General features: G+C 51.4%; 2 protein-coding genes across 8 annotated transcripts in view; one reads left to right on the forward strand and one right to left on the reverse strand.

The window, feature by feature from the left end:
• The window catches only part of ARSG (arylsulfatase G), a 40,111-nt gene extending 14,625 nt beyond the window's left edge, over positions 1-25,486 (reverse strand). The window contains exons 1-6 of one of the 5 annotated variants that reach the window (XM_085240144.1): positions 25,335-25,486; positions 24,045-24,211; positions 23,161-23,284; positions 1,300-1,956; positions 942-1,129; positions 46-93 (exon numbers count right to left, since the gene is read on the reverse strand). In XM_085240144.1, coding sequence (XP_085096270.1) covers positions 46-93; positions 942-1,129; positions 1,300-1,493 — 430 coding nt within the window. In that variant the 5' untranslated portion in view covers positions 1,494-1,956; positions 23,161-23,284; positions 24,045-24,211; positions 25,335-25,486. Of the gene's footprint in view, positions 1-45; positions 94-941; positions 1,130-1,299; positions 1,957-7,743; positions 8,705-23,160; positions 23,285-24,044; positions 24,212-25,145; positions 25,282-25,302 lie in introns of those variants that run through there. The other 4 variants (XM_085240145.1, XM_085240147.1, XM_085240148.1 and 1 more) reach the window with 4 other exon arrangements.
• On the forward strand, positions 6,879-14,819 carry SLC16A6 (solute carrier family 16 member 6). 3 transcript variants are annotated; one of them, XM_085240152.1, is made up of 6 exons: positions 6,879-7,154; positions 8,665-8,906; positions 9,451-9,594; positions 10,147-10,275; positions 11,299-12,126; positions 12,705-14,819. In XM_085240152.1, exons 2-6 carry the CDS (start codon positions 8,672-8,674, stop codon positions 12,944-12,946), a joined length of 1,578 nt encoding a protein of 525 aa, XP_085096278.1. In that variant the 5' UTR covers positions 6,879-7,154; positions 8,665-8,671; the 3' UTR covers positions 12,947-14,819. The 3 variants fall into 3 exon arrangements, with proteins under 3 accessions (XP_085096278.1, XP_085096276.1, XP_085096277.1); XM_085240150.1 differs by lacking the exon at positions 6,879-7,154 and adding an exon at positions 7,281-7,472; XM_085240151.1 differs by lacking the exons at positions 6,879-7,154; positions 8,665-8,906 and having other exon boundaries at positions 10,015-10,275.
• Positions 25,487-25,762: the final 276 nt, after the last annotated feature.

Here is a 25,762-nt window from a genome sequence, read left to right on the forward strand (position 1 = left end):
CCAAGCAAACGCTGGGCACTCATCTCAGCTCCACCTCATCCTTACCACGGAAGATGGGGTGGTGGTGGCCATGGTGCCCCAGGTGCCATTTGCCTGCGTGGAAAGCACAGAAAATCATTTGGGAGGTTAACTCAGCCGTGGGCGCTGCCGTCACCAGTGAAAACCCACAAGGCACAGTGCAGGATGTTTAATCTAGAAACAAGAAAGGCCACTTGTTTGTGCTGGCTGTATTTCTTTTTACGGAAACCCAGAAAAAAATGCCAAAGGTATCTCATGTCTGTCCAAATCAACCATCTCCAGCTTTAAAAGGCTCTTTCATGTGTTTGTGTTCAGAAGAGACAATTTCCTAACCCATCCCAAAGAATTGAATTCATCCTCTGATCTGCAGTGTCCCAAGACTTGGCTGCACCTAGCACATTGATATCAGAGGGGAGAAGAAACAGCAAGGGCTTCTGTGCTTGATGAAACCCCAACACACACACGATCACGGGGAGCTCCACGTGCAGAGGAGTCATCACCGCCTGATGCACTTTCAGACGGGTTGCAGTGCACTGCGTGCACAGGAAGGTGCCCAGCACCACGGCCCAGCAGCACAGAGCATCCCAACCTGCACTGCCAGCCCCTGGGGCACCACACTCAGCATCACGCCCACCCAGGGCGTGCGAGGGCAGCGCTGCTCTGCACACTCATGTTTTCTCAGGAAAACTCAGCGTTCCCACTGAAAGGTTAAGCAACTTCAGATTCCAAAGAAACCTGGGGCAGGCCCAAACTTCAGGCTGTGTTTGAATACGAGCATGAAAATTAGGGATTGCAAAAAGAGAGGGGAAAGTGCAAAATCTCTCCCACCCGATCCTTTAGCTGCCGGTGCCTGCCCTACGTACCCACGGCACTTTCTTTTTGGGCACCTTCATCTCAGCCACAGTGTGACTAGTGGGTGTTACCTATAGCTGCTGTGCTGTACCCTGCTGCCCGCAGCACCTCAGCCAGCGTGGTCTCATTGAGGGGCAGGCCGCCCTGCGAGCTGATGGCAAAGTTGTGGGTCACCCCATTGCGCACGCCGAGGCGCCCCGTGAGCAGAGAGGCGCGGGATGGTGAGCAGGTGGAGGCGGCCGAGTGGAAATCCACGAACCTGGAAAATGAACAGAAAATAAACCTTGGCTTGCAAAATGTGCTCAGCGGGAGGCTGCCCCATCCCTCCCGGCTCACACACAGCCCTCTGAGCCCCAAGAACAGGGGGCTGAAGCAGGACAGAGGTACCAACGATGCTCAGAAAGGCCCAGGGTGGGGATGCAGGGTTACCTTGTCCCTTCAGCAGCTAACTCATCCAAATGTGGGGTCTCCTTCGTCTCGGCCCAGTTGGCCCCCAGGTCCCCCCAGCCCAGATCGTCTGCCAGGATGACGATGAAGTTTGGCTTCCCCTGTGCCACTGGGGGAACACAGAGCCCCATCAGCACAGCGAGCAGCAGCACAGACCGTGGGGCTGGAGTTCCCATGATGCTAACGGGGTGATGCTCTCTCCAAAATGCTCCTCCAGGGCCAGGCTGAGTGCCAGGCACTACTCCACAACCTCAGCTACTGACCTGGCCGAAACACCTGCTCCATCCTTCAAACACAGGCACAGCTGGTACTCCTAAAACCAGCACCAGCAAAAGTGTTATTCTTACAAGTCAGGCACCCTCTTTGAAGTCACTGTCACTCTACTTTTAACTTTCTTTCCTTCCTGGTAAATATCTAAACTGTTATTTTTTCCTCCAGAAGCGCACTGGAATTCAGCAGCTCCTGTTGGGGTGACATCTGACAAATGGCTCTTCCTGTGCAGGGTTTCAAGCACAAGTTTGGCAGCAGGCCTTGTTCCCAGTTCTCTGAAGTGTCCCACGTGGGTAGGAATCACCGAGGCTCTGCTGGTAACTATCAGGAATCCTTTGCCTCGTCAGGTGGTCGCCGCTGTGGGAATTCCTGTGCAAGAGACACAAGCAGCTATCAGAACCTGCAGAAACTCCCTAACCCCAGTCCTAAACCTAATTAACCCTAATCCTAACAGCCCCTCCATGGACGCAGCCTGCAGGGAATGGCTCATCCAGCATTGAGGCTTTGCCTTTGATGTTGCATTTCTTGCTGCCCCGCCGCCTGGTGCACAGGGTCGAAATCATGCAGCAATCCAGACAAACCAAAAATGCAATAATGCCCTGGCATTTCTAGGTTTAGAGAAGTAAGTGCAGCACTTGAAAACTGTAAGCTGGGATGGCTGCTTAGGGCAGGATTTGTCTCCAAGTGGCAAAGAGGCAACAAGAGCAGACAATCCAAAAACCAACAGCTGTGAAACCCAGCATCCTGAGCACATGGGGACGTGCAGCCAAGCAGGACAAGAGTCACAGAGATAAAGTGTGAGGGAGAGGAGGGAGGGAACGATCACAAACAAACGAGGACAACATGACAGAAGGAAGCAGGAGAGGGAATACGATGAGCCCCATCTGTAGGCCAAGAGTTTTGTCGCTGGCAGAACAATTTATTTGCAGGTTTCGCTGTGCGTGACTTAAAAGCTTAGGGCTGTCGCTCAGATGGGCAGAATCAGGGCTTTCATCACAGCATTAGGAACAGAACTCAATTCATAATTCATTGCCCGGAGCTTTAACTCACCAGCCCCCAGCAGAGCTCTGCAGCTCTCCGTGAGCTGAGCGCTGGGTGCAGGCAGCACAGCAGGACATGGGCGCAGTGTCACGGGGCCATCATGCACCCTGAGCCACAGCTCAGCCCTGCACGCCCAGCTGCAGAACAACCAGAAAACACCTGCAATCTCTTTGAGAAGCCCTGGGATTTTGGGGAGGAAAGGGGCTTGAAAGCATCAATTCACCCGGGCATGGGGAGGACCTCAGCCCCATTGCAGCTCTCTGGCTGGAGAGGACCAAGTTAAGGCTCCAATGCTCTCCTTTCCCCTACTGACCCAGGTGAATATATCTGTCTAGAAGCCTACGTAAGATTTCACATGCACTATCTAAACAAAAGACAGATATGGAGCTGTGCTTGCAATTCCTCCCTACCAGCACTGAATGGTTTTAGAAAGATTTGCTCCCCATGTGGGCACAAAGCCCTTCCCAGGGACCACCACCCCTCACAGGGACCGGAGCAAGGCCACCTGCAGGTCAAGGGGCTCCCATCCAGAAATGGCAGTGGAAACCACACCAGGGTGCTGCTTCAACACAGAAGGGCTGGGTGCAGGAGTGATGTGCCAGGGCTGCCAGCATGCTGATGGGGCAGGGGGATGGGGAGTGCCACCAACACCTCAGCGCCCACTGCAGTCGATTCAGGGGGACCAAAAGGAACAAAGCTGAGCCCCCCATCGGGATGTGCTGATCATAGGCAGATGTAGCTTTGCCAGGAAGCCATGCCATAGTAGCCAGCCCCACAACCTCACCCTGTGCTGAGGATTGCCCCGCACCGCTCCCCGCAACCCTCCAAACCCCATCCTTGTCTGAGCTGCAAAGGCTCAAATCAAACTGCTGAAAAGGCAAGGGGGACAAATGTAAGAATCCGGCATCTCAGAAGCTGCTCGCCAAGACGAGGGCTGCAGGGCTCTCCTGGCACGCTGCCTGGCAGGGAGAGACGTCACAGCAGACGGCCGGCACACCTCCGCCTTCAGAGCATCCAGATAGCGGAGTCACCCCGAACTTGGCAGGGGCTCCTGTTTGCTTTGGGGAGGTACACCAGCGTAACGCAGCTAAGAAAAACAATCAAAAGCGTTTTCAAAGGACATTCTATTCTCTCTAATTTACAGGGGGAAGTTATCCGGGCCAAAATTTATACACCGCTGTCAGACAGGGAATCTGAGCTCCGATTTCAGAAGAGTTTCCAAAAGATGTTAAGAAAGGCAAATGGAAAAGTGGGACGTGACAACGCGGCATGCGCTTCCCTCCCTCGTGCCAGAGGAACTGTCCCCATCGGCAGCTCTGACCTCCAGCATTACCTGCAGGAACTGAGACCTCCTCCACTCGCCAGACAACCCGCACTGAGGTGCAGGGTGCTGCACTGCCAGCACTGTACGGCTGGCTGTGACCACTGTCAGATGGGTGCTGTGTAACAAAGTGAAAGTGTGCTTTTGCACGCCAGATAACGTGGTTCAAAAACAGCAGAGGGGGATAAGGTGGAACCAGACAAACCAGTTCAGAAAAGCCCCACAGCCTCCGCAGGACATTGCTGGGAAAGGCAGAATAGGAAAAGGTGCTTCTGGGGCTGCGCCCAGGGATGCCACCACCAGCTCCCAGCTGCCTGCAACAGAGCCCCAGCCAGGAGGATCCGCCATGTATTTATTACACATTAACCAGAAATTTGCAGTCTCAGGGCCAGCATGATGACTTTCACATTTTTCACATTCCTTCACATTTTCAGGCCCGTGGAGCCAGGTGACAGCTGTGGTGCTCAGAGTGCTCCGCTGCTGTGCCCCGGCCCCACGCACGTGGGGATGCAGTGGGACAGCAGAAACCCCAACAGCAGCTCTGCTGCTGCAAGGGGCTGGGATGGACACATCCTGGTAAGGGGAAAGGTTGTTTTGTTTCCACCTTACCACGTGCAGGTGTTTTATTTTTGTATTTGAACACAGCAAAGGGCAGGCAGTGCTTTGTGCGTGAGCGTTTTCACTGCCCCATTCAGCCTCCGCAGTGCAAGCAGAGCCCATTCCTGGTAACGCTTGTCCTGACAGTGTTCCGAGCTGTCAGAACTCCATTCCAGGAAAAGGTTTCCGACTGGAATAGTTTATACAAGCTCCCCTCGCAGAATAAGCAGCACTGACAAAAACATACTTCTGCAGACTTACTAGGATTTCTGCCAGATCCTGAGACCGGAGAATGTTTTCCACTCATCTCACTGTTCGGTCTTTGAGGAAAAGCATCACACACACAGAGCAGTGCTGGACAGACCCGAGCTGAATAACTGAGCTCCATGTCTCTGCCCCACATGGGCAGCACAGTGCTGGGCGAACCGCTGCTTCCCAGCAGCCGCCTCCTGTGTTGTGCCCACGGTCAGGCTTTGCTTTTCATGGCATTCTGCAGAGCCCCATCTCAAGACCCCAAATCACTCCCCGAATTCTTGGGAAGCAGCAGGGAAAGGAATGAGAAGGCAAAGCCAAGGGACAGATGCAACGTACTGACAAGAAATACCAAGGAGTGAACGCCTTTGTTTCTTTTCATGCCAAAGATATCTGCATTCTTATTTCTCCCTTGGAGGCACAAACCTGTTTTGTTGTCCCTTCAGCGCTCACGCTGTCACTGCTGGGCTGAATTACAGCTCGGGGAGGGCAACCCCAAGGTGAGGCTGTGTAACAGGAACGTGAGAGGTGCTCACCGTCGGCACCACAGGGCATTGCCAGCCACAGCTGGGACAGCAGGCTCAGCGCCAAGCTGCCCTGCCGGCACAGGAGCATCAGTGAGTGGCCAATGGGCTGGTGCTGCTGCAAGAAATCTGTGGGCTTGTGTCTAAGTTACCAGGTGAAACCTGTATCTTCTGTACCCAACCTCCCAAAAGTCTGTTGCCCACTAAACCGACCACTGCAATCTCCACTGTTAAATAAAATAAAATAAAATAAAAAAAGGCAAAGGGACTCCAGCCCAACCTAAAGCACTGGGGCTTACTGACAGGTTGGGAACTGAAGGAGCAGTTTCATTTGGGTTATTTTTCCAGCTGTATAAGCTAGAATCAATGGGTTACACACTGCCCCAGCAAAGTGCACCCAGCACAGTGCAGGAAGGCACATGGGGCAGGGGTATGGTGTGCTCCACTGTTATCTGTGGGCAAAAGTCCCTCTCCATGAGCCCTAAGGGTGCGAGGCCCCGAAATCACCCCAGCATTGTGGGCAGAGTCCATCTGTGCCTGGCACATCTGGCACGGCGAGCTGGGCGCTGCAGCACTACTGCCTGAAGGACCCTTCCAGCCCCAGCCATTCTAGAACACTACGATCCCACCATTCTGCAAACAAAGGGACACACAGCTTCCTAGTGCAAACCTTATGCCATGTTCTGCAAGTCCCCACCGGGCAGAAGTGATGGAGCAAACCCAGCCCTTCTCCTGTAATGCTTAACGCTGCCCCCCAAAGGCACTGCCTGCTCCCCTCTACCCTTATCACGTTTTGTGCCAAGTCCCCACTAACTGGACCAGAGATGACCCAGTACCATGGCTGGGACACACACCCCCAACCCCAATTAGCGTGGCTGGAGACTCCAGTAGCACACCTGGAGACCCTCCTGGTCAGGGACCCTCCAGCACCAGCTCTGGAGACTCTCAGTAGTGTGGCTGTGGACCCAGCAGCAGGGCTGGGGGTCTCCTGGTAAGAGGGTAAGGGACCCCTCCCCCCCCCCCCCCAGTAGCAGGGCTGGAGATCCCAGAATAACAAGGGTGGGGATCACCCAACACCTGGGCTTGAGACCTTCCCTGTAATAGGGCCAGGGACCCCTCCAGTACCAGGACTATGGACCCAGCTGGGCTGGTGTCTCTCCCAGTACCAAGGCTGGGAACCCCCAGCAGCAAGGCTGAGGATCCCCACAGTAACAGGGCTAGAAACCCAGCAGCAGGGCTGGGACACCCCCCAAAAAAGAGAGGCAAGGACCCTCCATACCCACAGCCGGGGTCACCCCGCAGCAGCAGGGCTGGAGAACCCCATGCACCGGGGCTACGGACCCTCCGGCAAGCAAGCCTGCAGACCCCGCAGCGGGGTCGGGGGCCGCCCCTAAAGAGCCTCAAGGCTGGAGAACCCCCAGCACGAGGGTCAGGGACCCGCTATTAGCCGGGCCGGGGACCGTCCTCTGCCAGCAGGTGCTGGGCCGGCCCGGCGGTACAACTCTCCCCCACTCCTCCGCACCCCCCCCTTCGAGGCGCGCTCCCAGCACCGCCCCTCCGCGGCACACGCGGTACCGGCGCCGCCGCTGGGGCGAGCCGGGCCCGGCGCGCACATGGCGCTGCGGAGCCGCCGGCGGAGACCGGCTCCAGCCGGTATATAAGGGGCTGGGAGCGAGCGCAGAGCAGCCGCCGCCGCGGGCAGCGGGAGCAGCGAGCGGCCGCCGGGCAGCGGGGCACCTCGGCACCTCCTGTCGCCGCCCCGCCGAGGCTCTGCCGGCATGGGCAGCTCGTAGCCCCGCTCCTCGCCCCGCCGCAGCACCCAGCGCCGCCCGGTGAGTGGGCTCCCGGCTCGGGGAGAGGGGGGCTCGGTTGGCTTTTTTTAATTATTATTACATATATATTTTTAATATATATATATATATATTTTTTTTTTCTTCCTTCCCAACCCCCCCTTTCCTCCTTTTCCGCATCCCTTTATTTTTAGCCGGCGGCCCCGGCGCTGCAGAAACCAGGTCTGAAATGTTCGGAAAGTGATGCAGGGAAGGGGGGGCACGCTGCGTCCCTCGGCTCCGGCATCTTTAATTTTTTATTCCCCCGCATGGTTCACCTTAATTTCTTTTAATTTTTAGACGCACCTTATGCACGTTAAGGTTGGTTTTTTGTTTTTTTTGTTTCTTTTTTTCTTTTTTCCTTTTTTTTTTTTTCTGCTTTAATAACGAGCTTCCTTCCCATCTCCTTTCCTCGTGCCATGACACAGGCATCCAGCGCCAGCTCCTCGGGAGGGATCACGGCACTTCCCACAAACTTCGGGCACCGCACGGCGGTGGTCGTGTACCCTCCCTCCCCCCCCTCCTTTTCACCCCCCCTCTAACCCAAAGGGATACTGGTGGCAGATTTCCCCCCCCACCGGCCGTGACCCACCTGGCGGTGCCGCAGAGTGTGGCGGTGGGTGCTGGGGGAGGGATGGGGGTCCCACGGGGCCGCCCACTGTCACGGCTGGGTGCCGCCCTGCCCGCTGCCGGGTGAGAAGTTCCCCAGTGGGATGGGGAAGCGCTGCCGGAGCCGCTCAGGGTTCAATCGAGCGTAAAATGGAGGAGGGAAATGCCTCGGAGGGGGGGGGAGGGAGGGGTGCCGTGCACCGGTGGCCCCTCTTGGGTGACGGCTGCAGGCGGCGCCGGGACCGCGTCCCTACGGGCAGCGCAGGTGTCGTGATGCAGAGCTGAGCCGGGGCCGCGGGGCTGGCCGTGCTGATACACGCGGGGATGCGGGGGCTCGGCAGCCCCGCAGCGGTGCTTTTGGGGTACAGGTGTGCTCCCGAGGAGTTGCCGAGTGCCGACAGCCGCACGATGTGACGTTTGGGGGTTTTAAGGAGCAGCGGCTTGCTGCGGTGTGCTGGTGTCATTGATCGACGCTGCGGGGAACGAGAGGCACCCCGAGGTGCGGGCGGCCCCGGGCTGCCGCTGCCCAGCGAAGGGCTGCGGATGGGGAGGTCGGGCTGTGTCGGGAAGCCGTGCAGCCCCAGCAGCCCTCTGGGTGCCGCGGTGGATCTTTCACGAACTGCATCCATCCCGCTGTGCTGGAACGCAGCTGATCGCTGGGTTTTGCTGATGGGAAACGGCTCGACCCGGTGCTGAGCGGAGAGTTTCTGGTCCTTGGTTCAAAGGGCGCGGGTAGAAATGGTCCCCCTGGGACTGTCGGGGGAGGGACTTCAGCCCAACTCCTGGATTTAATTCCTCAGCAGCACGGGGACTGCCTAGCAGCTCCGGCCAGCTGCTCAGCTGTGCCTTGGTAAGCAGAACTCGTCTCGAGCTGATGCCCGGCTTGTTCTCTCTTCTTTTCCAGATCAAAAATGACTGTCAAAGCTGTAAAAATGCCGTGCACCACTCCAAATGTTTATACTAAAGTGCCTGACGGAGGATGGGGCTGGGCAATTGCTGTGGCTTTCTTCTTTGTGGAAGCTCTTACATATGGCGTTATAAAATCATTCGGAGTCTTCTTCAATGACCTGATGGAAAGCTTTGATGAAACCAACAGCAGGATATCGTGGATAATATCCATCTGTGTGTTTGTGCAGACCTTCACAGGTAAGAGTAAAGGGCAAGAGCCAGAAGGTGCAGTTCTGCTGACTCAGCACATGGAGGCCAGGGATCAGGGACTCGTGTCCCAATGGCTCCATGATAAATCGCAGCCTCCAAGCCTTTGTGGCTGTTTTCTGAGACACCACCAAATGGCTGTCCCAGCCCCCTGGTTTCCCTGAGCTACAGCTCCTGTGTGGCACAAGGACGTGGCCCTTGGCCCAGCTGCTCGGCTCTCAAAGGAGATGAAACTCTGACAACAGAACATCAAAACCTGACTCAGTGGTGGAAAAAGGAGGGGATATATAAAACATAACCAAAACCCATTTGCTCCTGCTGGTTTGTTCCAGGCCGCCCACCCATCCTGGTCTCTTCTGGTTCTTATCCCACTGCCACGAGCTGCGTGGTGCTGCAGGAGTGATGCTCCGCTATGCGAGCAGATGGGGAGGTGGCACATGGAGGGGACGGGGGTACCTGCAGGAGGTGGCTGGTGGTGGAGCTGCTGGTTGTGTTGTTGCTGACCTGTGCTGACCACAGCTCTCTTCCCATGCAGCTCCTCTGTCGACGGTGCTCAGCAACCGCTTCGGTCACCGCTTCGTCGTGATGGCTGGAGGGCTGCTGGTCAGCACCGGCATGATCACAGCCTCCTTTGCACACAGTGTCGTTCACATGTACATCACCATCGGCATCGTTTCTGGTGAGTTCCCCTCTTCTCAGATCTGCCCTGCGCTTGGCTTGCTCCCGCTGCTTCCAGCGAGCTCTGCTGGGGAATGCTGCCACGCTCGGGCAGGAGCTCTGACTGCTGGGCTCAGAGGAACGCCCTTCGTGGGATCACGTTCTCTCTCCTCCTTTTCTCCCTGTTATTTTTCCCTTGTTCCCATCTGGCCTGGGTGTCCTGCTCACATCTGCTGTCAGTGAGCTTGCCTCGCTTACGGGAGCGATTGCTACAGGCTGAGTCCTTGAGCAGATGGGGTCCTCCGAGTGACGCTGCTGGCTGTTTGGGAACAGGTTTGGGGTTTTGGGCGTTTTGTTTTTTCTTGGGTTTTGCTTTTGTTATTTTTCTCTCTTCCAATTTAAAAAAAATAACATTCTGGTTTCCCCAATGGTTTTTTTCCAGGGTGACTTGCTGAGTTGGCCGAAATGATACTGTGTAATCTCGCCATGGGGAAAGCTGACTTAACGTGTTCTCGCATCGGTGTTTCCCCCTCCCTTACTTGTTGTTATGGCAATTTTTGGCATTTATTCACAGGCCTTGGGTACTGCCTCTCTTTCCTCCCGACTGTCACCATTTTATCACAGTATTTTGACAAAAGACGTTCGTTGGTCACAGCAGTGGCATCTACAGGGGAATGTTTTGCTGTCTTCCTCTTTGCACCAGGTACAGTGCCGGAATGCCGTGAATTCATGCATGCCTAAAGCACAGCGCTACTCTTTCTCCCAACAAAATGGTGCACACTGGCCTTCCCATGAGCTGCTGCAGCCCACGGTGGTTGCTGATGTACTCATAGTTACAAGTAATCCTGGAGAGCTAAGAACCATGTCTGACACCCTTTTCTGTCCCAAGGAGCTGTGCTGCAGGGATACCCGCATCCCCAGCACAGGGGGCACAGTGGGGAGCTCGCAGCTGTCTTAGGCCACAGCAGGGAGAGGGGAAGAGGCACAGCCAGGTGCTGGCAAGGGCTGGGAAAAGGGCTGAGCTCACCCAGCATCACCAGGCAGAACAGGACATGCTACGCTGATACACAACCTGCTGCTTCCCTATATAGATCTCGCAGGCTAAAAATAAGACTGAGAAACTTCAGCTATTTAAAACATAAGGCAGTACGAATCACAAGCCCGCTAACCTTTAGGAGCAGTCCTAAGCACAGGAAAGTGACACGTCCCCATTGCCACCTGCTCCCCACCAGTGTGTCACAGCTTCAGAAGTCTTTTCCCCCCACTTCGGATGGGTTTCTGATGTGCCTGCTTGCTTCCAGCTAATACCCATCACAAAGCTTAGCTGATTGCAGATGAAGGCTTGCAATTAAGCAGTTGCATCCACCTTAGAGCGAGGCTAACAGACTTCCTCTAGAAGCTGGTTTCAGGGTGGGGTCAGCTGTAAGAGGAAACTCAAATGTTGAGTTTACTTTCATTCACTAAAAATAGCACCACCTCTGTCCTTGCGCATCCCCAGCTAGCTGGGACCTCAGAAGATAGCCTCAGCCCAGTGACAACCCAGAAGATGTTTGGAGTTGGAAGGGACCCCTAAAAGTCATCCAGTCCAACTCCCCTGCAATGACCAGGGGCATCTACAGCTCAGTCGGGTTGCTCAGAGCCTTCCTTAGCCGTAAACTCTAATAGCTGCTTGGTGCAACTGCAGGGATTTTTAATGATGCTCTCTTTCTCTGCTTTCTTTCCTCAGTAAACACTCACTTGAAGGAGCAGATCGGCTGGAGATACAGCCTCCTTTTCGTTGGGGCGCTGCAGCTGGGCATTGTCGTCTGTGGATCGCTGCTGCGACCCATGATCATCAAAGAGCAAGAAGAAGAAGAAGTGAAGGCGCAGCCTCCAGAAGAGCCCGCGGAGACAAAGTACATGCTTGAAAATGAGCAAACACGCACCTCAATAGAGTCCATTGACTCAGGAGTAGAAATAACTACCTCACCCAAAAATGTGCCTGGAAACACCAAAGCAGAGCCGAAAAGTGAAGAACCAAAGGACCACGTACAGATAATCGTTGAAAATAACAGCAGCCCTACAGAACCAAAAACCAAACTACTGGACTTCTCTGTGATGAGAGACTATAGCTTTATCTGTTATGCATTCTTTGGCCTATTTGCTACCCTGGGATTCTTCGCTCCCTCCCTGTATGTCATTCCCCTGAGCCGCAGCCTTGGCATCAGCAAAGACCATTCTGCATACATACTGTCTGCAATGGCGATTGCGGAGGTCTTGGGCAGAATTTCAGCTGGCTGGGTGCTCAACAAAGAGCCTATCCGCAAGATCCACATCGAACTCATCTGTGTCGTTCTGCTGTCTGTAGCACTGTTTGCCTTCCCTTTTGCCTCTGAATTCTGGGGGTTGATGACATGTAGCATATTTTTTGGGTTCATGCTTGGCACGGTAGCGGGCACGCACATCCCGCTGCTGGCAGAAGACGACGTGGTTGGCATTGCAAGAATGCCTTCTGCAGCTGGAGTCTACGTCTTCATTCAGAGCTTCTCTGGGTTGGCTGGTCCACCCCTCGCAGGTAACACTTTTGTTGTGTTTTTTTTTTTTGTATGTTTGACAGATATTGGTGTTGGTTTATCTAGATAGCATTCTGCCAGCCCTAATGATAGAACTGCCCTAAAGACCTGCAGCTAGCACAAGGAGACTCAAAGCCAGAAGGCTGCTGCAATGCAGCTCTGCAGAGTCCCACAGATGAGGCAGTCTCCACCGAGGAACCTCAGAGCAGAGAAAAATACTGCAGTGCAACCCTGATCCTGTCAGACACCTACTGCTGGCATCGCTTCAGGCTGTGGTGAATGGTAGAAGCAAACTACTTGCCCTATGCATGTTTTTACCATACTCAGCCAAAAAACAGACCCTATCATAATATAGAAATGCCTGAAGTATTGCAGTCCTGCAGTGACTAATCCTCTGACTTGCCTAGCAATGACATGCGGAACACATATTTTTACTGCTAATTTTAAAGTAACATCTATTTGTCATTAAGTGTCCTTTCCTTGCAAATAATGATGCTGTGGTACCTGGATTAGAAGCCCTATGGGAGGGATGGCAAGAGCGTGGGGGGCAGGTCGTGGCTAACTGATGTATTTTCTGTAGGTGTCATAGTGGACAGAACACAAAACTACAGCTCAGCCTTCTACTCCTGTGCTGCTGGCACGGTCATGGGTGCTGTGTTTCTGTCCTTGGTGAGACCGTGCAAGGTTGGGATGTGCCACCAGCAGCCACCAGGCACGGAGGGAAGCGTGGTGGAAGGCACACAAGACTCACCAGAGGACTTCATAGACATGGACATTGGAAAGGCAGATCATTCAGGAAAAGGCTCTGACAGCGTGGCTTAAAAACCACTCCTCTACCAAGCATCCTTGGTGTAAGACTACAGAAAATGTCAACTCTGCTCCACATTTTAAAACTACATTCTGAAGGGAATGTGAAATTTTAAATGTGAACAGAACAGTTGCTATCAACAACTTTTTTTTATTCTTAGAAAAAAAACTTTTTTAAAACCAATTGAAAGCTCCATAGAAAGCCACAAAAGAGCAGCTTCTGCCTAGCATGAAGATGTGATGCACACTCCTGCTTTCCAATACCACCTGTAGCTGAAGTCTTGACCGACTCCACGTGAAAAGCTGAAGAGCAGAATCAGCCCATGCAGCTCAAGCCAGCGGAGCAGCCTGTCTCCATCCCATGCTGCAAGTCCTGTGCAGTCCAGAAACCAATTACACTAACGAGAGAAGAGTATTTCATGCAATACCAGTAGCCAACTGCAGTTTCTTGCAGAAGAATATGGACTGATGTTTCAGATTTGAGGAGGAGGCCAGGCTGGATAGCGGCTTAAAACATTGCAATTATTCTTCTAATTAACTTGAATGTCACAAATGCTGGGAAATTGGAGGTTCCATATGTCTTTATGGCCAGTTATTACTGCACATGTATCACAATAAGGTCATTTTTCTTCTCCTGATTGATTTTTAACTATTTTCTATTCGTTTTCTGTTTATAATTTAACTATTTATTAATTTATTCTGATAGTTAAAGGACGTTATTTTAAATAACTGGAGAGGAAAAATTATCTTCTGCATAGTGGGAAGCTGTCTTTACGTTAGTCTTTTCAATACCTATATCATATTGCTCGCTTGTGAAATCATTAGGAAACTTAATTTTACAGCGTAGTTGTTTTTAATAGGTAGGTCTTAGGTAGCCCAATTATTATTTAAAAGATGATGATGATGAGAATAATAATAATAAACTACAGATTCAGCATCTCTTTCTGTAAGGCCTCAGCTGCTGGCAGCAGATCTGGCTGCACTGCCACGACCAGATCAGTGCGCAGGGAAGATCCAGCCCAGCACGTCTTTAACCATGTCTGAATGTACCCCAAAATTTCCCCTCTCGGTGCACAGAGGTCTGTGCCACATCACTGAACAAAGGCAGGTTGGTGCCAGCAGTGCCCCCTCCTCCCACGCTCGGTGAGAGGCTCTTTGCTGCTGCCTTCAGGGAGAAATGAACTGGAGCCCGTGTGCATTTGATCTGTAAAAGGAATTGTAAGACAAAGTAGTAGCTGTTCATGTAGTCTTAGTGGGAGAGGCTCACGGTGACACAAGCTTGCTTACCCCACCTATATGCATCTTAATGCCTCTAGGCAACTCAGGGGGATCAATAAAACAAGTCTGCTTCGGTTCGATGCTTTGGGAAAAAAGCATTTCTGTGCATTTAAGTGGAAGTGGCATCATGCATTAACTGCTACACTGACACGTCTGTGTATTCTACCAGCCATAGATATGTGGGACAATCTGTTAAACTCCTCTTTGGGAAGGTGCTTGATTTGTTTTTTTTCTGTCTTAGATGTCCAAAAAATGATACAGGCACTCGTGCAACCAGTTGGCTGCAGCAGCCCATTGCCGCTGCCTGGCAGCTGTCGTGTCCACGCTGCATCTCGTGTCCTTTCTGTGCCTCAGCACTTTATCACCCCCAGCAGAACCTCACGCCAAGGACTGGAAGACCCTCACAGAGGACTCATGCGTTGTGAGTCAGTGAGTCAATGATCAAATGTGTCGCGTTTCGATGTACTTTTATTTATTGTTAATTTATGATACTTCAAGCACGTTGGTAAATGTTCTGTAGCCTATAATTGTAAGGTTATTGAAGTCTTTGTAACACGAGACCTCACTACAGCACTTTGCTATTACAACTCTGCTTGAAAGTGGAATAAGGCCTCCAGGTTCTGTGTGTGTGTGTGTGGAAGCTCTCCGTTCTGCAGATTTACGAGGTTCTACTGTATTATTATTATTTTTTTTTTTTAAACAACCGTTTCCAATACAGCTCAAATCCTACATTTGTCACTGACCTCACAGCACGTTTCTGTCCCGGCTCCAGCAGGGCAGCACGGCTGTGCCGGCCCGGCAGGTGCCAACGAGCTCAAAGCAGGATTTACTGATTTGTTTGTAATGTATCTACTGGTCTCTGGAAATACTCTAAACACTGAGTTTTTGCAATAAACTTGTTTGTTTTTTTTTTTTTTACTTTTTTTTTTTTTACTTTTGAATTATGAAGAACCTCCCTTCCCCCCCCCCCGGGCTGCTGCTGCTGCTTCCCCTGCCAGGAGGGCTGTGCTGCTGCACATCACTTCTGGGGCTGGAGCAATGTCTCTGCCATGCAGCCTGGGCAATCCCACGTTCTACATGAGCTGCCTGGAAGCTGGTAGCTTAGTGCTGACCTCAAGGGGACTCTTGTCAGCCCTTATAGCACAGGCCTGAGTGTGAGCAGCTGCTGCTGCTGGGTGTGAGTGGGAATTGAATTGGTGCTACTCAGAGAGGTGATCTGCATGCCTTCAAGAAGCAGGCAATCGTGTCATTATTACATCATCTCTCTCAATTGCAGAATGCTTTCTACTTGCCAGACTAGACAGCTTGTGTATCAGAAACCAAGCTAAGAAACTCCAGGGTAGTTGCACTTAGTGACAATTTTCTCCCCCTTAAATCTCACTTCTCTTTATACCAGTTGAGATTATGTCCTCCCTCGCTTACTCTGTAACTCCCAGAATCGCCAACCCCTGCAAAGAGTACTACAGCCAATGCTGCACCATTCCAAATATGAGTGCATATATTCAATTTGCAAATTAACTACTTGCTGAAAGACTCATCACACCACTGATACACACTAATTGCAATTTGCTTTCATTCCAGTTGCAAAAGTTCTAGAGCAGAGATGATGATACGTGCAAGCAGAGCAGACAGCACAAATACCAGAGTGCCAGGAAGATCATCAGTCTCCAGATCTGACACTCTGGCTCATTTACAGCAGTGAACAAACACTATTTGCAACAACTTCCCCAAAAGAACAACAGAAGAGCTGTACAAGGGCTGCACACGCTGCTCCCCTACTTAGATATAAGAGCACATAAAGCTGTAACACTCTCACGTGTCTCCCAGCACACAGTTTTGAGTAATTCTTCCCACCTGGTTTAAATTAATGGCCCATGACCTCCTCTGTTATCCTGGTCTGAAGGCATTAATACCAGAATAAAATAGAATAAAAGCACTTCTACTCAGTAACTGTATATCCAATTTGAACCAGTAAATAGGAGGACAGCGTGGGAGAGGAGAGCTCACTTCTGCAAGCCTCCACATTCCCTTCAGAAGGGATTGTATAAGCTCTGTAGCCATCTCGCCAACGAGGGCAATGCCAACCAGATGTAAGCACAGGAAATTACACAAGGGCAGCTTGCAGAGGGCAAAAAACGCCAGCCATAGGTGTCTGTCCATCCTACAGCAGAAGGCTGTCTTGTTCCTTGTTTGGGGGCAATAGAGGTCTTTAAAAAGAAAGTCCCTCTCTTTTCCCCCATTGAAAACCAAAAGGAACAGCAACCTGTTGGGCTTTGCCACTTGTTGTAGATGAGCTAACATCAGGTACTCGGAGGGAAAAACGTCTTTAAAAACAGCTGAACTGGTTTGGGGAAAAAAAAAAGAAAAAAAAAGTGAAGTAGGTGCTTACAAAACAACACAAGTGCTTTAATGATTCCCTTCAGATGTTAGTTGTTAGCATGTGAGATCATTGTTTTCCAGCTGCCCACAGTAAACATGACCTGAATTTTCACACTGATGCAAGCACAAAAAGCAATCCTTCTCCCTGCTTAGAGCTCACCCTGAAGATGTCTCAGAGTTCAGTTTTAGAGAGGGCTCATGAAACTGCTGGCTTTGTTAAAAGAGCGACAAAGAGAAAAGGGCTGTGTTCAGAGGAATTACTTTCTACTTGGTGACCACTGGGTAACACCGAAAGGCAGAACCCCTCCTTTGCACTGGAACACCACACCAAGAGCACGTGTTTCCCTTTGGCCAGAGATGCTCTGCACAGCAATCTGCCCGCTGCCCATCAGCACTGAGAGCACAGACCCACAGGGGCCTGGGGACTCTGGGCTGGAGAGGGAACGGTTCCCTTTAGTGTAGTGCTGCTGCAGGAGGCATCCAAAGATGCTCTCAATTAAAGAACCCTGTTGTCAGCTGAAGTTTATGTACCTCCTATGGGTCCAGGCAAACTCTGGGGTTCCTGGCAGAGATATACAGAGTTTTTCCTTCCCCATAGCCTACGCTAGCATAAAGCTCTTTTTTTTCCCCCTGCAAATTGCAGCAAGTCATGCAATAAATCAAATACAACCCCCCACCCTCTTTCCTACAGCAGTTGTCAAGCCCCAGTTACGACAATTTGTGGTAAAATATTACTCACCAGCATTTTGGCCTGTGTGAGAAGCTCTGCCTCTGTAAAGACAGCCCCCTAAATCACTGCTTTGTCACAGAAGCCACAAGCGTAACCAAAAGACTTATTACACGCAGACATTATGAGAAGAAGGCCAACAAGACAATAGTTCCCCATCCTTCCTTTTTGTCAAAGCTTTCACTAATGCTGTGAATGGCTTTTGCTCCTTGAGCTGCTGCTGGCTGCTTGCTGCGGGCTGCCCAGCCCTTGGGCACCGTGAGCTGCCCAGCCCTTGGGCACCGTGAGCATTGCTGGGAGCTTGTGCCAGAGCCTGGCACCCCTCACCATGCCCCTCTGCTTTGAGCATCAGTTAGCAGAAGGCACGTGAAGTTACCGCAATCTGCACAGCAAGGCTTCTTTGCATTTGGCCACTGATGTCTCTCCTGTGCTGAGGACTTCACATTTGGATGCAGTGCTCCAGGTGAGGGCTCACCAGCACGGAGATAATCTGCTGCAGGATGATCTAAAGACCTGGAACAACCAGAGAAATTACAGCCATGGTTTGTCTAAGGACTGTGGGAGTTGGGCACAGGGAAGCAACCCCAGCAGGGAGAGGGGTTTTGGTTCTCGTTGCTCCCCATGCAATGCTGCTGCTGGAGCAAAGCACTCTTCTGCTCTGCCCTGGGCACTGAGCAGGTGCCCCAACCCCAGCACAGCCCCTGCTCATCCCCATTGTGTGCAATGGGGGAAGGTTTCCTGCGCTGGGGTTACTGTAAATTGATGAGTAAGTAACACAGGGATGGGTGCCCAGGTCACCTGAAGAATACACAGACATTTTAGTCACCTCTGGCATGATCCATTTCTGACTCTGCCCCTTGGACAAATCTACCGCTGAGGCCGGTTTGAGTTTCAGCCACTTCCAGACACAACATTTGAGCAAAGTCACTTAAAACCTTCCCCTCACATGCCTGCTTCTCTCTGTTGGTGTCAGCATACCCTGGGCACGCATCTTGGCTGCAGACAGCAGTGCTTTGGGGACACCTCAATTCTCATGGGCACTGTTATTCACGACTCAGCACTGGCAGCCAGGAGCTAGCACAGCAAGTGCTGCACTCTGCATTCTCCTAGAAAGCCAGCAGCAGGTGTAAGGGAAGAGACTGCTTGGTTTGCACAGGGGGGAGAGCAGGGCAGGATCCAGCAGCAAAGACTGGGCTCAAGTTGGGGTGCACCCACAGCAGGACTCCTCTGCTCTACAAAGACAGCTGTGTGCTACAAGCCAGCTTTTGCTGAACTCTGCATTGTGCATGCCAAGAAACTTGGCATTTGGCAACACATACGGAGCAGGAGGCCCATGCCCTGCTAGGATCTGAGCACCCTGCCCCTTCCCAAACACTGCAAGGCTCCCTGCCTGCTGGGAAACATCCCTCACCCTCCTCTCCTCCTGCAATAGCCCAGGCCTTCGGGCTCTGAGCTCGCCCTCACCACAACACATTAGTCACCAAAACGCTGCCTGCACTTGTATCTCCCTCCCTCACGCACCCCAGGCTTTATCAACAACAGCTTATCAGTGGCAGCCACTCAGAGGAACAGCCCCACGGGCACTATCGGTGACGTGAGGCAGGGCTGGATCACTGCTGTCAGCTGGTCTCACCAGGCGGATGGATCAGGCTGGTTTTGTGCCTCCAGGAAAAGCCAGACCCCTCTCGTGCACCGTCATAAAGACCCAAAAGCAAAACCCGTGCACTCTCAGCACAGAGCTGCCTGCAGTAGCTCAGTCCTCCTTGCCTCGGAGTCCAACAGGAGCACTGCACACCTCTGTCTGTGAGCTCAAAAGCTCTGGCTGCAACAATTCTGCAACAGCAAAACTCCCCCCCATGCCCACCTGCAGGGGAACCACTTGGTCCTTGCAAGACTTTTCCTCCTTCAGTGACACAGCACAACTCCCATGCTCTGCCAGAAGTAAAACACATTAAATAAACAGTACCTGGAAAGACAGAGCCTGCAGAGTCTCTCCCATTCACGGGCTGTTTTCCTCCTGCCCCAGCTGGTGAGGAGTCAGAGCCCTGCACAGCTTCTTTCAATATCACAATCGAGAGCTCTCAGAGGAGAGCTTGGAAACAAACTCCCTTTACAACAATTAGCAGAAGTCCTGGTGCAAACACATCACCTCAATATTTAAATACAAAACCAATTCAATCTCTGGTTTGTAAAAAGTGTTCACTGAAGCTGCCCATGTCCTTCCCAGGCCTACAGTGTTAGCTTCACACCTCTACGATTTTTCTTCCACCTATTTTGCACAGCCTTGAATAAGACAGGAGTTTTCAAGAATTTCTTCAGACACACCCCTGATCTTAAATGCATGAAGGAAGCAGGGCTGGCTCTTCTAAAGGTAGATACAGGCTAACCAAGTCCAGCCAGCATTTCTTTGTCACCAGTGTATGTGCCTATAGCAGTTCTGACCCACTTCTGCAAGCTGCTCTGCTGGTGAAATCTGACCAGTGGCAGCACTTCAGAATGTACCTGTACACTTGGAAGTGCTTCTTGGACTGTCTTCTTTAAGGACCAGACCTTGCAGCCCAACCTGCATGTTGTACTTCTTGGGACAACGGTGTCTTCTGTGCAAGAGAAGGAGCCAAACTGGTCAGCTAACAGTGTGTGTAAAGCAATAACTGGACATAAACGATATATTTTTATAGGGTTAATTTGTTTCTATATAAAAACAGTAACAATAAATATCAGAATGTGTGTTTCTATTTCAAAATACTATTTATATACAGAGATGCAATTTATTGAGTGCTTTCTGATTGGCAGAACAGCAGATAATTCACACACTTCAGAGAAACTAATTGCTCTCAGTGTGTAAGAGCAGGAAGGGAGCACCAAAGTAGATCTGTGCACCAGGGCACAAAAATTAATCCTGAAAATGATGCCCAGTGGGAACTCTCACCTGCCAGCCTGGTCTGGGGCCCTGGGATGAGTGAGTCAAGTTACCAGGAAAGATGAGGAAATATCCTACCTAGGTGATGTAAAGCAAAATGAAAGGCTGATCACATCCTGGTAACATTAATTAAAAATAACACCCGACACAGGAAATTAAACCTTTCACGTGAATTGCCAATTAAATCTGTGAACCCACTTCAGGAAAAAAAAATCATAAAAATCAGAAACTACGTAAATAACCCGGATTAAAGTCCAAGGCACCTCCTCTTGATCTTCACACAGGCAGACGTCCGACCCTCTCCCTGTAATGCACTGCCAAGGACAGGGCCTGGTACCAACACCGGCTCTCTTTGAGCACAGCACTGCCCTCAGCTGATGTCCCCACACCCATACCCAGCTCCCTAAAAAACAGCAGTTCAGTCACCGCCGCCTTTCACCTGCAATCACTATTTTACTTGTACACAGGGACTCTCATTCCTGCAACCCCAGCACTAGTCTCACAGTACATGAAATATTAAACAGCACAAGAATCTTTCGCAGCTGCGTGCAATGCAGCACACCCCAGACCCTATTTATAAAAGAAGTGTTCAACAGTGATAAAGACAAACATTCCTGGATACAGGCGGCATCAGCAGAGACCAAACACTGCAGCATCCTGTTAGCAACCAGTGTCAGCCAAGAGATGATACAAACATGAGCTTTTCAGTGAAGAATTTTTAATGCACTGGTAGATTCTCATCACGCTGTAAATTTTAAAATAGTTCGTAGTAAATGATGGAAAGTAACCCTTTAAATACCCGAGCTTTTCTGTGTATACTCTACACTTCTTTTGCCTGCTTTTTCTGTATGCTTTAGTCCTACGCCACATCAAAACCTGCTGGTAATCACCTGTGGCTCTTCTTGAACACTTCTAGGGACTCTGGGGAACAAGACTTGATGGCTGTGCTGGGCCCTGCCCATGGCAGTAAGGCCTTCACCATAAACAGACAACACAAAATGAAAGATTTTAACTTGAATGCTGTAAGACCAAAGACTTCAGAGTCGTCTTCTCACCGCTGCATTCTGTTCCACGCTCTTAATAAAAGTGGGGTTAATGCTAGCTAGGAGGTCTTCAGCCCCTGTGTGCAGCAGAACCCTCCTGCCTCTCTCCCCAAGTGCCCCGGCAACACCTGCTTCTTGTTAGCAAAACAAATAAACAGTTTGTTTCTAACCACAAGTATAACTCTCTACCACTGACATTTCTTTGCACGTCTCAGACCACAGCTTCCTTTTGAAACCCTAAACTTACATGCTCCCTTAGTTCTTTAGTAAGACTGTAGAAAGATGAGAAAAACAAGAAGCCGTGCAGAGACAGAAGCGACAGTATCTACAGCAACAGCTGAAACAAAAACTAACCCAGGGGTTGTGAAATTCACCGTGCAGGGACACTAAAACAGGCTGAGTGGCACACACTGATGGTGAAATCAAATCTCACGAGTGAGGTGTCAGTTCCCAGGCAGGGCTCGTGCTCCCAGCCACCAATTCCCATGGCACTTCCCAGGCAGAGGCAAACCCTAGCAGCAGTGCTCTGCTCTTGACACCTCTGTCTCAGGAGGCCGTGGGAACTGCCCACTGCTGATAACAGTTCTGAAGACGCAGTACTGGCATTCGTGCCCTGCTGTACAAGATCTGTAGGGCAGCGGGTGGCGGCACCAGGATGCAGGTCGGCGAGCAGCGAGAGAGCTCTGCAGCAGGGTGCCAACAGCACAGCTGCCGAAGGAGAAGAAAGAAAAGTTTGGCTTCTGGGACTGCCCAGACCTGAGAGCTTTCAGCGTGGCACACCGCAGCTCGCACCTGCAAGCTGGGCACAGCACAGAGGACACCTATCCGAGCTCCCCAGGTGCCCAGTGGCACTGGCACAGTCCAAAAACCAGCCCAGTTTCACGAGCCGGCACAGACAGCGTTAGATAAACTCTTCCTCTCTTCACCTCCTCGCCTTCCTCCGCTCCTTTCCACTACAGACCCGCTGCACGCCGCGCTCTTCCCCCCGCCGGGGCGCAGCTCGGACCCGGGGCCGGGCGGCGCTGCGCAGCCCGCTGGCGCCCCCTGCTGGCCGCCCCCGCGGGGCTCCCGGATGGCAAAGCGGAGCCCGGCGTGGGGGGAAGCCGGCACTCCGGCCGCGCTCTCAGCGACGCTTTCAGCTCTTCTCACGGTATTTTTAAGGCTGAAGTCACTGTGAGGCTGCTGCTGCCCTTACCCGCACGCCCCGTCACCATGCAAATCTGATTGTTTGAGCGTGACGTGCCTAGCAAAGTCTGACGCTTGATAGCTTTATCAGGGAAGGGTCAAAGAGCGTAATTACGACTGGCACAGTTCACTTATCAGGGAGCCCTGCTGTGACCGGGGGACCAACCCACGCTCTGAGCGTGGCACGGGTCACTGAAACTATCAGACTTACAGCCCATCTCTCACATGTCAGGAAGTTTTTAGCATGTAAAAAACACGCCGCTGTTTGTTAGGAACTCCCCTCTTGGTTTTATTTGCATATGAAACTCAGCAGAAAGGGTGTCTGAGCAGCACAGTACCACTCAGAATTTAGCACCACAGCATTCAAGTTAAAATCTTTAGCACCACAGCAGAATCAGTGCCGCTCGTGTGCCCACCTTCTGCGATGATTAGATAGCAGTGAAGTGCAAATATATCCATCTTCTATCATACAGCCATAAAACAAACTAAAAAGCAGTAACCCTGCTCACCTTCCACCACACTCCCACAGCAAACAGAACGTGATGATTTTGTATTATTAGCGCAGAATAGAATACAACAGTTCCATTGGAAGGCACATCAAAGACTATCACATTCAACTGAAGCTGGCTGTTTCTATTTTGAAAGTCATCTGAGTTTTCAAGGCACACAAAGTGATTGCTGTAAGACAACACAGTACCTTCTGTCACAGAAGTTTGTCCAAAGAGGGAATTCCAAGACTCAGCTGGATGGAGGTGTAGCACAGCTATCTCCACAAAAAGCATCTCCTGGTCTTTTCTCCTACAGGTACTGCAAGAAGTCCCCTGGGATAAACAAACAAATAAACAAACAACCATTGATGACAAGGCTATTTTCAGGAAATACAGAGAAAAGGTGTGAACACGCAGGGTTATTTTTACTAAGGAAATGTTCAGTGTTGAGCAGGACAGCCTGGGCCTCCAGGCAAATTAGCCTAGGTGGTTTGGGTTGGGTTTTTTTGGTTCACAGAAAGGACAGTAAGAAATGTAGATGCTTGAATCTGCCGCTGATTGATAGGGGGCAAAGTCTTCTTGGCCCTATGGATATTAGAGTAGGCTCAGCAAAATACCTCATAAACTCCACCACAAGAAAAATACCAATATGAGTGAATAGCAAATTTTATTACTGTACTTGCCCTAATTGTTCTCCCAACTTAAACTTGACAAGAACATAAATCCCACATTATTATGCTCAAGAAAAGGCAGAACACCTCTCTGTCCGCTGCAGTTATTGAGGGAGTTTATTTCTCATGCACAGTGGCTGACAGTACAGCCTTCACAGAGTAATTCCACCAGCTCCTGAAGCATCAGGCTGCTGCTCTTAGATCACCCTGCCATCTGCAGTGGGACTACTCCAATGAATAAAAGCTACAGAATCAGCTACAGGAGCTGGGATTTGGGCTTGCAAGATACTGACCTTTAAATTGTCTTCACACCTGTTCTCTCCAGCACAAAGCACAGGCTTTTAACAGACATCTCCACCTTGATTAACGGCCAACAAAGAATCTGAAGTTCCCTCTGTTTATCATCTAACAGCATTATGTACCTGAGTAAGTCTGTAGGCTCCCAGTGTGCCCATTTACTTGAGAAGCACACGTTGTATCTGCAACTGGAATATGTTTTGGGATCTGTACAGTCAGACCACAGCAAAAGGCTTCACGGTACTCCTTCAGCCATCTCCTACCATCTTCCAAACTGAGTTCTTGAACAGACCTGTGCAATGAATTCAAAATGGCACGAAGTTATTAAAATGACATCAAATTATTAATTACCTTGCAGCAGAATAAGCCAATCAGCTCGCTTAACAGCTTTTCTCAGAGCTGCAATATTCCCACTTACTGCAATTTTTAATGAATTTCAGTCAATTTCATGGCACAAAAATACACAGACCAGCTGCTGTGCAGCACTGTAATGTGTAACACAATATAGGGGCTTCAAAGATCTTGTTGTGTTGATATCTCCCACCTTCACCAACCCTGCAGCAGCACTCTGCCCATCACAGAAGTATAAATGTGTACCAATGATGGCTGCAACGCTGCACACCATGGCCACACAAGGGCTTGGCTATCTGCCATCACACCCAACTGGGCCACCAGCAGCATCACACCCCTCAGCATGGGACAGAACCCCAGTAGCACTACCCACATTCCAACACGACCATCCCAAATTCCCAACACAACCATCCCACCCCATATTCCCAACACGACCATCCCATCCCATATTCCCAACACGACCATCCCATCTCACATCCCAACACATCCCATCCCACATTCCAACATAACCATCCCATTCCACATCCTACCACAACCATCCTATTCCATATTCCCAACACAACTATCCCATCCCATCCCATATTCCCAACACAACCATCCCGTCTCACATCCCAACACATCCCATCCCATATCCCAACACGACCATCCCCATCTCACATCCCAACACATCCCACCCCACATCCTAACACGATCATCCCATCTCATATTCCCAATACAACCATCCCGTCCCACACCCCAACACATCCCATCCCACACCCCAACACTCCCCATCCCACACCCCAACACATCCCATCCCACACCCCAACACACCCCATCCTCCCCTCAGCCCAGAGCTTTGCACCAGCTGCCCTTGGGATTTGTTTTCCAGCACGCACTGACGGCAGGAGCGCAATTACTCGCTTTACATGTCCGTGTGAGAGAGAGGAGCGCATTTTATTAACGCAGTTCATTCCACAGCTATGAAGACAACCAAGCAAACGCTAACGCAAATACACAGCGACTGATCAGCACCAGTGCAGGCGTCACACGGACCACTACTAAACGAAGAGCTGCGGATGGAGTACCCGAAACAAAACCGCTCCCGTCCGTGCGGCGAGGAACGGACCTGCAGACGGGACCCACGCGGACCCACACGGAGCCCCGCAACCGGAAAAGGCCCCATCGACCCGGAGCCGCCCCCGGCCCCGCCCGCCCCTCCGCCCCTTCCCCCGCACGGGCGGAGCCGGGCACGCCGACCTTCCGCCTCCGAGCCGGGCGGGGCCGTAAGGCCGCAAAACTTAACGCAGAAGACGGCGGTTCCCGCGCTGCCCTGGATAAGAAGAAACGAACGCAGGTCTTAAGCCTCATGATGTCTGTCTGTCTTCAGAGGCTCCTGCAAGCATCAGTAAGGCGTGCTGCACGATCACAGAATCATGGACTGCCCCGAGGTGGAAGGGACCCATAAAAATCACTGAGAAGGAGGAAGAATTCAGCACACAGTTCCAAACTGTGT

This window comes from Meleagris gallopavo, chromosome 20 (assembly GCF_905368555.1).
Source record: "Meleagris gallopavo chromosome 20, MGAL_WU_HG_1.1, whole genome shotgun sequence".
Taxonomy (NCBI): domain Eukaryota; kingdom Metazoa; phylum Chordata; class Aves; order Galliformes; family Phasianidae; genus Meleagris; species Meleagris gallopavo.